The sequence below is a fragment of the Cyprinodon tularosa genome, unplaced genomic scaffold (assembly GCF_016077235.1).
Source record: "Cyprinodon tularosa strain WSP-4 unplaced genomic scaffold, ASM1607723v1 ctg443, whole genome shotgun sequence".
Classification (NCBI taxonomy): domain Eukaryota; kingdom Metazoa; phylum Chordata; class Actinopteri; order Cyprinodontiformes; family Cyprinodontidae; genus Cyprinodon; species Cyprinodon tularosa.
The window spans coordinates 48,082-61,935 of NW_024039167.1; the positions used below are offsets into that span (position 1 = coordinate 48,082).

The following is a 13,854-nucleotide window of genomic DNA, read 5'->3' on the forward strand; positions in this document are numbered from 1 at the left end:
AACCTCAATAAGTTGTTACATTCATGCACATTTTCTACCTTATTCAGTTAAATCACATGCTGCTGTAATTTTGCACATCTCTGATGTTGCTGCTATTTTCTATCTTATAGCTCTTCACTATTATGTTATTCTTATAACTTTTTCTAAGGCCGACATTTGTGCAACCATTTTTTCTATAATATTTTTTTGCTGCTGTAATAACCAGAATTTTCCCATTGTGGGACAAAAAGGGCATTTTTCTATACTATTTCTATTCTATTTTTCATTTGCTGAAAGTGACATTGGTGTCATCTGATCTGAGCAAATTCTTTAACATATCTAAATGTATTCCTAACAAGGTTAGATGTAAACAGGCTATAGTATTGCTATTTTCTTACTGCTCTTCCATAAAAAGATTTGCGGATTGCACAACCTGACCTTTAGATCTCTGCATCTCCTTATAGGTTACCATGGACTTCAAGGCTTTTCTTCTACATAATGCTCTCCTTGTCTTTCAGTTAAGGTATATTGCCATATATATATATGTATACATGTCAAATTTACACTACATCATGAATCTTCAAATCTCTTTAAATTGAACTCAATTCAGTGTTTCTACTGCATTTTGCACCATATTTATTTATTTTTGCACTGTTCTGAACCATCCACGTGAATGCCTTTTCCACCATGTCTCTCCTGCACTGTTTACATTTTGATCACTGGTGCACTTGATAAATGGAAATGTTCATTTCACTGCTAAGCTGCTCTTTCTCTGTTGAAAAAACTCTATCCATCGAAATTTTGCTTTGTTTGCACTCTGTGTATATAAAATATCAATAAAGTTTGTCTAAGTCAAGAGTAAAAACTACTCTGTGTTAGTGTATCAGAAAGAAGCCTCAAAGAAAAAAAAAAACAGGAAATTGTAAGACTGAAATCCTATGGGCTTCCATCTAACAGTGTATCTTCATTTGGCTTTTATGATAGTTTCTCAAACAGCTAACTGGTTTCAGATATCTATGCATCTAGGGAGCATCGTTACCCATAAATAAGTAGTGTGATTTTTTTTTTTTTATATTAATAAATACTGATTACCATTCTCTTTCATTTGATCTTGGGGTCAAGAGGCAAAGAAGCTGGTCACACAGACTTAGTACTCAACTGCTACGGAGCTACAAGTAGCACAAAAGCACAACTAAGGCCATTAAAAACTAACGTCTAAACTACAAAATGAAAAAAGGAAGAGCTGATAGAGATGTTTAAGGGAAATACATGTTAAATCTAGCTATTTTTCTTTTAGAAAAGGTTCCTAATCCCCCGTACCGGTTCATAAGAGGCAGAACAGATCTACTCAAAAGTTACTTGTGGTGATAAAACCCTGTATACAGACTGTAGGAAAATCTTTTTAAATGACAGGTAAAACCCAAAGTTAAGGTTGTCAGCAGTGTTGTTGCTTCACACAGAGGTCCAGTCTCTTTCTGAAGAGTTAGCATATTCACCCTGTGCATGCATATTATGTTGGCTCACAATTGCCATTTGCAATTTTTCCTTCTCTTGGCAAAAAAAAAGAATAAAAAAACAAAAGCTACTGAAAAATGTTGTGATGCTGAATTTGAAAAAAATCACTACTGTGGCTGTGATTCTTTCAACAGAACAATCAGAAGAATCAAATTAGTTTTATCTTTTTTAATCACAACTTATTTTCAACAATCACTCTGAAGTCAATCAAAATATGATTTCAGAAAAATAATTCATAATTTTAAAAAAGCATACACACAGCCAAACAAACTAAAAACAAATGATTACAATATGCACTCCAACTTGTTATTAGACAGCCATAGAAAAAAAATAAAACTTGCAGGAAATGAATGGTAATCAAAGAAAACTTAGTTCTTTGATAATCTCAAAAGCAACACCCATAAAAAGTAGCAAATAGAGAGCAGGACTTTAGGGACTTAACCTTTTGTTGATTGTTTTATGGAACAAGGATTGTGTTCAGTACTGAGGTACAAAGTCATTTTATTACCTGTAAGCAGTACTTATGAGCACATAAGATTCCTGACAGATTGAGCACTAATATAGAAAATAAAGCCTAATTTTTGGAGAACCCTCCAAACATGGATCAGTGTAAAGTACAAACAGGACCATTTCTTCATTAATAATTAAAATAAGCTGACCAGTAGAATGGAGAGAATTGCAGCCTTATTGACCGTAATGGATAACTGGCCAAAGTGCTTTTGGGTGTGGAGCTGTTACCGACTAGAGGCCCACAGTTAAACCATTTGATGATTTAAGGAAGTGTTTATAAAGTGTAGATGAAACACAATGAAGAAACTTTAAAACCGAGGGAATTTTCAATAAAATAATAATTCAGGTCTGAATTTCAGTGGTGCGAAAGAGAGCAAGGCTGCTTCTTGGTAAGGACAAATTGAATGTGTGTCAGTGTTCGCCATGTTAAGAGCTGCCTGAATAGAGCTGGCAGTAAGGAAGAAGCCTGACTGCCCCCCATTTCACAGGTTCCCTCTCTGGAGCTGTGAAGGGCTGGTTATACTCCCACAGCAGTGTGTTGCAGTGAGCTTGTCGCAGGTAGCACGCAGACTTTTTTGATTTATGCTCAATATTGAAGCATGGTCGGCGCTATGTTCAGGAACTAGCTGTGGGTCTAGATATGGCTGAGACGGTGAGGAAGTGGGGGGCAAATTTGTGCGACAACAGAGGGACATGAGGGCCGAAAAGAGCGGGTATCTAGGTGGAAAAGGTCCCAGCGTTGTCGCACGCCTCGCTCTTCTAGCTGGTCCAATTTCCCAAGTCGTTTCCCCCAATCGCAGTAATACAAACAAAACAAGCTGGCAAGGTACCAAACAGGAGATGCATAGTGAAGAGCAGATGTAGATTTGACCAATCAAAGGCCTCCTGTCTGCAGCACTGTCAGCGGTCACCTACAATTTGGGAGAGGTGCAGCAGAGTGTCTGCAGTAGGGGTTGGGGACGTCTCTGCGTTCACCGCGACACCTACGTGGATTACCTACTTTCGAAGTATAAATCAGCCTTAAGGAATCATACAATCGTTTGTGTGACAGGACTTACAAGCTCATACCACCTTACAGAAATTCACATAAGCCCCATTTACCCTAGCCTCTGAAAACCAATCTGTGCCAAGACTGAATCAGTTAACTGTGCCGAGCTTGGTTCCATACGACCATTTACACACTATGCTAGCACAGTTCCTCGCCTCCTAGTGACGATCTACAGTACTACTGCTCTCTAGAGCTAAACAAGCAAACCAACATGGCAGCGCCTGTAACATTCAGGACGTTTGCGGAGAGTCCGGCAAAGAAGGCAGCCTTTGGTGTATTCACTTGACAGAGTCGGCTTTTGGGAATTGGATACGACAAACGATAGTCTAATCAGGGCTTACAGACGCAGGAAACAATGACAGGAGATGACAATCATCACACTGCTAAGCAGAATCATCACTGGAAATCTTGTGGCATGGTAGGGAAACTTGTATTTTTATGGGTCTGACATTTCATGATTACGGAGACTGGCTGTAAGCAGATGACGCAGTCTGCTCATGCGTTTGTTATCTTTGTCTTTGTTATCTGAGAACTGAGCCAGAACTGAACCGCTTCGAGCCCGACTGATGAACTAGTACCACGTTGGTGCGGTTTGGTTGTGACTGGTGCAGTTCGGTTAAGTTTTGCGTGCCATTTACACTCAACAGTCATCGCGGTTACAAAAGGGTAGTGTAAAAGGGGCTATAGTTGTCTCGAGAAAATACGCACCAGTACTGTTTACACAAACTTATCGTGTGGCACAGGGAGATGTAGACACCTTAATGTTTAATTTTGTTTAATGGGAAGCTTTAGCCATTCGCTACATTTCTGTAGTTTGTGTTTTTCTGTATTAGAAGACTGTAGTCCCAATTTGACAAGCATCTATAATGACGTACGAGTTAAAGGCTGTCTGGAAATGGCACAGCAGTCCAGACTACCTTTTCTTACCACAATAAAGTTTCTACTGTGGATAAAGGTGAAGGATCTGGATCTAGAGGAGATATTTAGACCATTTTGGAAGCAGCCAGGGACTTCCAGAATGAACACGAAGGTTAAACAGAACAGCAACATTGATGTGTCCCATACTTTAACACATTTGTCATTGAACTCTAAACGTTTTTTCTTCTTAAAGCCAAGCTGAGGACAAACTGTAATGTTGTGTCTGCTTGCGATATGATAGATGGCCAATTATTCAGGGGTAGGGGTTGCAGTGAATAGTGTTCTCGCATTGCCCATTCTTACAGGTCTTAAAGAACTTAAAATCAGCGACATTCTGTATAAGCAGGTCCAAGTTAGTAAAAAACCGAAAGGTATACCGCTATACTTTGATAGATGCACGCCCTTATATTTACTATTTCTGTATATTACGAATATTTCCTAACATCCAACCAATAGTTGATTCAATTTTTTTGATTTCCTTTGATCTAAAAGAAACATTGATATGAATTATGTAGGAAACTCCAGACCATTAAATTGAACTGAAGCATGAGGTAGAATATATTTTTTCTAAAACTAACAACTAATCCAAGTAAGAGGTTAATTCTAACTGTGGTCATGTCCAATAGATGAAGATTCTCCATTTCTTCCAGTAACCTTTAAGACTCTGAGGATCATTTTCTCCCAAAAGAACCTAAATCATCCTTCCCTAAATGTAAATAAGGCCTCTTTGATCATTGGTCTGCTTTGGATCTGTCATATTCTGCATGAAGATGCAAAAAAGGTAAATAAAGTTTTATTTATTTTTCAATTTCAGATCAAAGGTTAACCTTACCTGCCGTCTGATCTATTGACTGTAAACATTTGGTGAAGCTTTCACTTTCTTATCAGTTAAATTTTAAGTTATAAAAAAAGTATCATGGTGCATATCAGAACCTGAAGTTCAAGAGCCTTAAGCGATTTATAAATACAATCTTCACCCTCCTACCTCTAATAGACATAATACAGGGCAAAATACCAGTAACTGCTCTAAAATCTTATTTAGCAATAAATGTTCTACTTCATATCTTAACAGGCACAAAGAGAGATTGATACTTTTTCCAGCAGCTAAGCTGTTCCCTTAAACCCTGTATGCTTTGCCCATCATCAATAAGCAAAAAGTCCAGTGTGTAAGCTACTTTTTTCCATATGTACAGATATCTTTTTAATTAACTTATGCTCCGAGTCTTTTGTTTTTTGCAGCTTTTGGAAAATTCGGCTCCCAATGCAATCTTTAGAAAAGTAAAACCCCAAACCTGGGGTGAGTAAAGTTCAGCAATATCCCAAAGAAAGCTTAAAATTCAAGTCTTTGTGAGCATCACTGCTTCTTTTCCTTCTTTCTCTTGTCTGTCTTCTTGCCAGATGATGTGGTGACGGCAGGTTGTCTGATGGGTTGAACTACAACCCTCCCGTTAGCCCCGCACTGCAGGGTGAACCTCTCAGGGTTCAGGGGCCGTCCCGAAGCATCCCTCAGCCGAGACAGTATGTCCCGGCTCAGCTGTTTAAACTGGTGGGCCACAGCGCCCATTGTCTTGGCTGTAAGCCGCTTCTCCCTCAACAGTCTATCCCTCTGGGCTTGCAGCCTGTCCACCTCCTCTTGGAGGCCTGTGATGGCATCCAGCTTGCGCTTGCGGCAGTTTTGCGCTGCCAATTTGTTCTTGCCACGCCTGCGAATGTCCCTCAGGAGGGTCACTTGTTCCGGGGAGAAGCTGTGGCTGTCCAGAACCTCCATAAACTCTTCCACGGGCATGTTGACGATCTGAAGGACAGAAAAGGGGATGCACATGGCACGGGCGCGCAGCTCGTCACGGCTCAGCTCCCGTTCATCCAGCTGAAGTCCGCTGTCCTCCTCCGGCTCCTCAGTCTTACAGGGCAGCCTTAGAGATGGCTTGGTGAGGAGAGGAGAAGACGAGTAACTGTGATTGTGCCACACACTTTCACCAAGATCCACAGATGGCCACAATGTGCTGTGGTCCATTATGCCTTTAGGAGGTTTGGAGTCTAACTCGCTGCTGTAGCCTGTGGCTCCGCCTTCTTCTTCATAATAGGAGCTGGAGGATGACATCTCAGATGAACCTGAAAGAGACAAGAGCAAATGACTGTGTTGGTACATACATACATTAGTAATATATGTGTAAGCTAAATGTATTTTTTAGGATTTTCACAAACCTGGAGATGCTGGACATCCATAGCTGCTCTCCAGCGAGAGTCCTGAATCGGAGTCCAAGTCCTCAAAGGCTTGAGAGTCCAAACACTCAAGGAAGTTCAGGTGATTGTCAATGGTTCCCAAGCTCTCCAAACCCAGCTGATTGATTTGGTCAAACACCGCCTCATCAAGACAGTCACCCAGTTCACTCTGTGATGTCATATTTCCAGTTAAATTACACACTGAGGCAAAGGGGAGAGCGGCGAGGCCAACGGCCATCCCTGGCAAAGAGTCTGAGAGCGAGGAGTTTGTGGACTCCAGCTGTAGCAGGGATCTTTGCTGCTGATTGGCTGTCCTGGACTCCGCTGCAGCAGGTGCCGGACCGAAAGACCCAGAGTTGGTTACCATGGCGTCATGCAAACTGACATCCTGGCTGATAGCACTGTTGATGTCTGAGTCGAGCTCTGACAGACGTTCAGCAATAAGAGTGTCGAAATCCTGAAAATAAAAGATGTATTTTTTAAAAACCAACATATTCTTTCTACAACAATCCTGCATCTTTTTTACATCAAAAATCCATCATTTTCAAGACATGACTCAAAAAATGTAAGATGAGGAAATAAAATGATGCATGGATGCACTGAGAGATGATATATGATGAAAAAAAGAGACAATTTGATGAATAACAGATGGATGAATGAATGCGCAGTTGGATTCAGACAATAGGAGATGGAATAAAAATAATGTATTTGTCTTAATATTAAATAAGCACAGAGATCTTAAAAATACTTTAGTCATATTCCAATATTTCTGGACTGAATAAGGACCCAGTTAATTAGCTTTAGATGTATTCCCCTATTAAACCCCTAACCTAACAACTCTGTTCGCTTGTTTCTCTTTATGCAACGTTAGAAAGCTTACATTTAGATCAGTAACAGAGAGCAAATTATTCCAGTCGATATCAGTTGCAGGAGGAACATCATGAAGCGCCGGCTCAGACAGTGAGGGGATGCCTTCAAGCAGATTCTGGGAAAAAATTAAGATAAAAAAAATTAAGACATTAGAGACTGAACAAGAAACCTAATTTAACAAACAGGCTATAATTTATCTCAGTGGTTGTAAAATTCCTTAAAATGCATTTTCTTTCTGATAAAGTAGATTTATCAAACAAAGAAAGTTTTGGAAAATCAAACTTGAAATTTAAGTACACTTACTGCTTCAATCAATTTTAAAGATTAAATTTTCTAACATAAAACTCCTTCTGTCTGTAGCTATAGGACCTTTCTTCTCCCCTAAAGGACGCCAGTCTTCTTTATCTGACAAGGGTAACATACAAAGAAGGTGCTCTTGGGGGAAAAACCCGTCATACTCAATATTAGGCATGAGTTTATTTTCAACCCATTCCCCCATAATCCTCCTTTCAGCTGACCAAAGCATGCTGCTCCAGTTACCTCACACGATTTTTAATCGACAGAAAGTAAGTTTCCCTGATCTGCTTCTATAACTAGAGGCTGCTGTTTGATTTAATCAGCTTTGTATTTTTCAGATTAGTCTTTTTTATTTCCCTTGCCATCTCAGTCTGAAAGCAAGATAAACTTAAATCCTCTTCTACTCTTGTTTGAGACTGCTGAACATATTGAAAAGTCATCGCCAATAAATCTGACTTATTCATCTTAAAAAGTATCATTGGCTCCAGCTAAAACCTACAAACTGCAGACAAGTCAAAAGCAGAAGTAGAAATTCAAACATGCTTGATTGCTTTATTTACAACAATTTTTCATTCCGCTGGATGTACCCAAAGTAAAGTTAGGAATTTCTAAAGATAATAAAACACCTTTACCAGGGGAGCCAATAAGGACAACAGTGCCATAGCACTGCTTTTGTTCAGAATCATTACACTGAAGTTTTGGCTTATGTAAAAACAGTTTTCAGGTTTCAGAGGAGTCTTAAAACATATAACTATTTAAAGCAGAAGTGAGCCGACTCTTCAGAGCAGATGACTCAGGCAGGAAGCACAGGAACAGCAGCAAAAACTGGTCCATTTTCCTAACTGAAACTCTCGAGGCAAACTCCCACACCTATCTTACATAACCAGCACTAATAGGAAAAATGGGTGAGGCATATTTGCCAAAAGCCGAGTTTTCTGTTATCTAGTGGCTCCTGTTTATGAATCATAGTAAAGCACAAAATTGCCTAGCAAAACAAAAACAAAAAAACCGGAATAACAACTTTGTGAACTTCTTTGAATGAAAAAAAATATATTAAAAAATACTTGAATCTGAATCAATCATATCTAGGATGACAAAGCTGCAAAAACTAAAACAATGACACAGAATGTCGTTATCATGGGAGTATATGAATCTCCTTACCTCCTGTTCTAGTGTTGAGCTGTGAGCCAGCTGGGTGAGAGGAACCGCCTCCTCCTCTTCTTTAACTTTAACTTCATCCTCCTGGGCGGCAGAACACAGGTGGATAGAGGGAATCGGAAGGTGAAGTTTGGGACGATTTCATGACATAGAAGAGGAAAACAAACACCTTGTTAGCTGCAAACCAAAAAGCCACCAGGGTTCACCAAGGTTCAGGTTCACCGGTCTTGTGTTAGCCATAGAATCCAATTCTATATTTTACAAAACATTGCTTATAATAGTCTCAAGGTCTGTTTTTATTAAGCAGTTGTAAAAGTTAGATCAAAGATGACATGATACACCTCCAGTGATGTGGGTCACCAGCTGTAAAAAACAAACAACTATTGTGTTGTTTTTGTGTCGTGCACAATATGACTGCATGTACAAAGGTTATAATTACTTTATTTTTACCAGCCTGTAAAAAAAAAAGGAAAGCTCTCCACACCAGCCTGTTTCTGCCCTGCTCTGCCTGGACTTGAAACTCCTTACTCGGCCGCTTCTTTAGCTTTAATTAAAACTGTTAAGGTTGACAACTTCTGATTTTAACACTTGAAAAAAATCACAGCTGAAGCACTGTTCCTCAAAAAGAATAGAAAGGAGGTCATCTAAAGGGGTTTAGGGTGTAAAACATAAGACACACATCACCGTCACATCATGCATGTTGAACTGAACTCTGAAGGAGGGACAATGTTCAAGTGTGGGCCGCTGCTTTTACAAGTAAACAGGGTGTGGACCTGATCCTCACTCCTTTACCTCTCAAGGTCCACAGCTGGTGGCTGAGTCCAAAGAAAGCTGATACGGTAACACAGTTTGTGGCGACAGCTGTTGCCAGGACATAATATACACATAGCAGCTGGTTCTACTAGAAAGGGTTTGAAAGTTTTACCTCAAAATGTATGAGAAACTCCAAGAAATGGCCCTGACCGGTCATCGGCTATTAGGAAACTCAAATCAGATTTTTTTTAGCTAAGAAACTAAATTTAAGCAGCTTTAGAAATGCTAGCTGTGCTAATCACTTACATAAATGCTAAAAATGTAAAATCTATATTTCAGGGTTGTTTTAAAATATCAGAGTAACTGTTTTACAGCGACTGTTTTCTCAGACAAAACGTGACATCACATCTGCTCCAAGGCATAAACACGTAACGTCCACTCACTACAAAAAGCTCAAAAAGCATACTTTAGCATACTGTTCTAGTATGATTGTATATCCTTGCTCTCAAAGACAACTCCACTAGTAAAGAAGGAAACTAAAACCAAGGTATTTTATCTTTGAGTTATTTAGAGGCTTCAAATTCCAGCTAAGGGTGACATGATAGCAAAGACTGACAGGTGCAGCCGACAGTTAACTGAATACTTTTGATGCTTGACTGTCATGTTTATTTAACTAACCAGTTTGGTGAAATGTATTAACCAAGTTTCTAAAGACACTTGGTAATCATTTTATGAGCAGACTGACACCTCAGTATTTCAGCACCGTTGCATCTATAAGCTTGTAGCCTGTTTTCATGAATTTGCTTCAGGTCGGAAGTTTTTGCGTTTTTCTACAGATGTGACGTCAAAGTTGTCCGTGTTAAATGAGCCAAACCTACTAAATAATCAAAGCGTTATATTCAAGATGGATTTTGTGGATACTTGGAACCGGTATCCTGCTCAACTCAGACCACGATGGCAACTCCATGTAAAAAAAACAAAACAACGTAAAAATGTATCAAGCTACGTGAATGAGCAGAAGAGTGTTGCAGTTCTGTGTTTTGGCCACAGGTGGCAGTATCATTAGAAAACTCTGTAACGCCTCTTTTAGACTACCTTTATTAAAATAACCACTTCACATTGCAAAGTATCCCTAATATATACAGTGCCAGTAAGACGTTTTCATACATTCCACAGAATGGGTGCCCTTAAGTGAATGTAGAAAAATAACTAAAAGACAAATAAACTTTGGCTGGGTATTCGTTTATTTTGTGTTTTCTTTTATTCAAATTAGGTCAAAATGATGCTAAACTATAATCACTCCAACCTGTTCTTATGTTAAATCCACACTGCAGATAAACCATTTCTTTTTGGCATCCATTTTATGAAGTGGAGTTCAGTTCTTGCTAATATTTCCCCGCTCCTTGAAACAAAAACGTTATATTTTTTTTTTAACTGTTGAGGTGTTAAGTAACAGACTCAACTTTTCAATGCGGGCGAAGAATTTTTAGGGAGGGCTAAAGATAGTGTCTTTCTATGGGTTTAATATTGAGCTGTATCCTTGCAAAATAACAGTTTTCTCTACGTTTTAAACTGAAGTATTCTGCCTCCTCCTTGTTCCCTACCCATTTAGGCAGAGCAGACCTTAAATATAAAAAAATATAACCGTGGATGTCTGGGGGATAGTGATTCACTTACATGTTATGAATGCTGGCGTACCATAAATGATAAATTATGAACAGTTTAGTTTCTGCCTTCAAATCATTGCCCATAGGAAGACGTTACTTGGATATAACCTAACGGAATATCTTCAGAACAGCTCTTAATGAAACAAAACTCATATGGGTGAGTAGAACATGATTTAATAATGTAAAATCAAGGACCCAATGTAAAAAAAAACCCTGGTGTTTCCCTTTAAGGATGCGGCTGCTACCACCATGCTTGACAATCGCTGAAGTGCTCTCAGGTTTAAAAGCCTCAAATAAGACTCCTTTCACTTTTGACTATGAAAGTGAAAGGCCAGTATTTTCCAATTTATTATAAGCTTCATTCTTGGTGATTTTCTGGATTGTGCCGTAGACAGCTACTGTTTGGCTCAGATGGTTGTACTATGAGACTTTTGAATGATGTAAGATATACAAATCCAAAACAGTCATTAACATGTAATTAGTAATAAATAAAAGTATAAACCAGGATTGAATTTGTAGATTGATCCCACCCTTGTTGACGATCAATATGCGCTTCCTGCTAAAGAACATGTTCATATATTAGCAGGAGGTATGTCAACCTTTCTGTGTTTTGCAACACATTTTCAACTGACACTGACAACAGCAGATGTGCAAGGAATTTTCAGTTTGCACAAATGTTTTCAAATGTATGAATGCCATGAATGCATTATTAAAACCACGGAATCAAAGCATTACTGCAAAAACATAGAAAGGAATGTACTTTCTTTTTTTGGGCCAACGGTTTATAACGTTATTGGTTCCTTCCTGGTTTACAAGGAAACATGATTCCCAAGCTGGGTGGATTTCCCCCTTTGTGTTGCACTAGTTAGTCACAGTTTTTAACTCCATGTTGATCCGTCTGTTTGTTTTCAACTGTTCAACATTTTTTCCAATCATGCTGTTAGATATGGAACAAATAATGTGACTGAACTCCTATAAGATGATTATACTCACACTTGGAAAGGCTCCTGCAACACAGGGCCCCTGCACCAGCTCAGTGTTAGTTTGGCCCCTGACAGACAGGGGATCATTGGTCCCTCCGGCTTCATTCTCGGTGTTTTCCAACCCAGGGTTGGTGTCAGGGCTGTTGCTGGTAGAAGGCCCCGTTGACGACACTTGGTGCACCAGCCACGCGCTCAGCTGCGTGGGAAACCGAGGTGACCCAAGTGTCCTCACCTCATCCAGCAGGCGACGACTGGCGAAGAAGGAGTCCAGCTCGGGGCATTTCGGATGCACCCCGTATCCGTCGAGCGTGTCTCTTAAAATGTGGAAAGGTGTTTGAGTGTAAGCTGAGCTAGGACCCAAGTTAATCTCAGCTAGGGGTGGATAGACGCCGGTTAGGTAGCTATCTATGTCTACTCGAACTCCCACCAAACTGAGCAAGATAGTCAACTGAATCAGGCTTTCTGTAAAGTCTTTTTTCGCGAGCTGCATTTTCTAAAAAAAAAAAAAAAAAATCCCAGAATAAGGGTGACTGTGAAATCCTGGCCCGACAGTTACTCTTTCCTGAGCGGACCAAAAGGGAAAAGCTAACAAAAGAGCACGCCTTTCCCTGTCAGACAAAGAGGTCCGCCTGTACCGGTGAACGTCTAAGCTAGCTGTTAGCCGTTAGCTTCAAGCCTGAACTCCCGGCTACAAGAAACTTCCCGTTATTAACACAGAGCAGATTCGAACGAGTAATACGTTACAGTGTAAATGTTTCTCCTCCAACGAGTCCAAGATATAACAATCTCCACTGCGTTTAGATTAAAGTGAAAATGAAACATGTAAATAGCCCAAACGCTGTCACAGCAAACTGGCTTCAACTCTTTTCGTAATTTGCATAGTCGCTCGCTGATTGGGTGAATGTTTCACTCATAACAGCAGATGATTGGTTAATCTAAGTATCCATCAATTCTAACCAAACAGAGCGAGGAAATGCCGCTTATTTAAACCACAAGATTTTAAGCTGATGTAATTGTTTATTACACAAATTATTTAAATGATTTGTAGAAAATGGCAGTCTCTGATTACTTTGATGATATATTACTTTATATTTTTAAATTGAGTTTAAATTGAATCATTCAAGACAATATTGATGTTTAGGGATTTAAATGATTATACTTTGTACATACAGCATTCTAAGTCCTAACAGAATTCCTTTTATAACTTTAATTCTGGGAAGCAGATAAGTGTATGTGAATAAGTATTAACCATGTGTCGTTCTAGACAGGGACCAGTGCCCCTCTACGTAGATCACTTCCTGGCCTCCTATTATAGCCCATGTACTGAAGACATCTTCAGACATCTTCATCTCAGAAAGAAATTGTAATGATGATATGCGCTGGAACAGACATGGTTACTGATAGGTCTTTTTGGTCTATTTCTTTTTTTATCCCTTTTACAAATCCTGTTTTCAGTGTTGGGAAAGTTCTCTTTCTACGTGAACTAGTTCAAAGTTCAGTTCACACATTTTAAAATGAACTAGTTCAGTTCATAGTTCATAATTCAAAACCAAAAAATGAACTAGTTCATAGTTCTTTTTTTTCATATATTGCTCAATTACACCATAGCCTACTGTAGAACCACAGACAGCAATTATTTTATCAGTTGTAACTCTGAAACTGTGCGTCAGATTTCATCTTCATATCCAGTTTTGAATCCTTATCCAACCAGGGTTTACATTAGCATTGAGGGGACAGCATTTCCCCATTGTTGCTTTAACGCTTTGTTGCTGTCCATTCACTTCACACTAATAGCAGCTGCAGCTTTCACCCCTACAGTATATTCTCAAAAACATCAGGAAAAATGTGCTGCTTGAATGGTCTTTTTTATGAGGAATTATTAAAAGAAAAATAGGAAAGTAGTGCACAAGTTTATTTTGACAGTGATCTTACC

At 39.3% G+C, this 13,854-nt stretch overlaps 1 protein-coding gene across 1 annotated transcript; it reads right to left on the reverse strand.

The window, feature by feature from the left end:
- Nucleotides 1–1,647: 1,647 nt before the first annotated feature.
- On the reverse strand, nt 1,648–12,814 carry nfe2l3 (nuclear factor, erythroid 2-like 3). The gene is made up of 5 exons (XM_038300239.1): nt 11,932–12,814; nt 8,522–8,602; nt 7,074–7,178; nt 6,176–6,650; nt 1,648–6,082 (listed from the first exon to the last, which is right to left on the reverse strand). The coding sequence occupies exons 1-5, from the start codon at nt 12,409–12,411 to the stop codon at nt 5,325–5,327; spliced, it is 1,899 nt and encodes a 632-aa protein (XP_038156167.1). The 5' UTR covers nt 12,412–12,814; the 3' UTR covers nt 1,648–5,324.
- Between the last annotated feature and the right edge of the window lie 1,040 nt (nt 12,815–13,854).

Excerpts from the sequence above, each read along its gene's own strand:
- nfe2l3 (XM_038300239.1), bottom strand. The coding sequence starts at position 12,411 with ATGCAGCTCGCGAAAAAAGACTTTACAGAAAGCCTGATTCAGTTGACT. Across the intron at positions 7,179-8,521 it reads GCTCAACACTAGAACAGGAG|AATCTGCTTGAAGGCATCCC; the intron begins GTAAGGAGATTC and ends ATTTTTTCCCAG. Across the intron at positions 6,651-7,073 it reads TCTCTGTTACTGATCTAAAT|GATTTCGACACTCTTATTGC; the intron begins GTAAGCTTTCTA and ends TTTTATTTTCAG.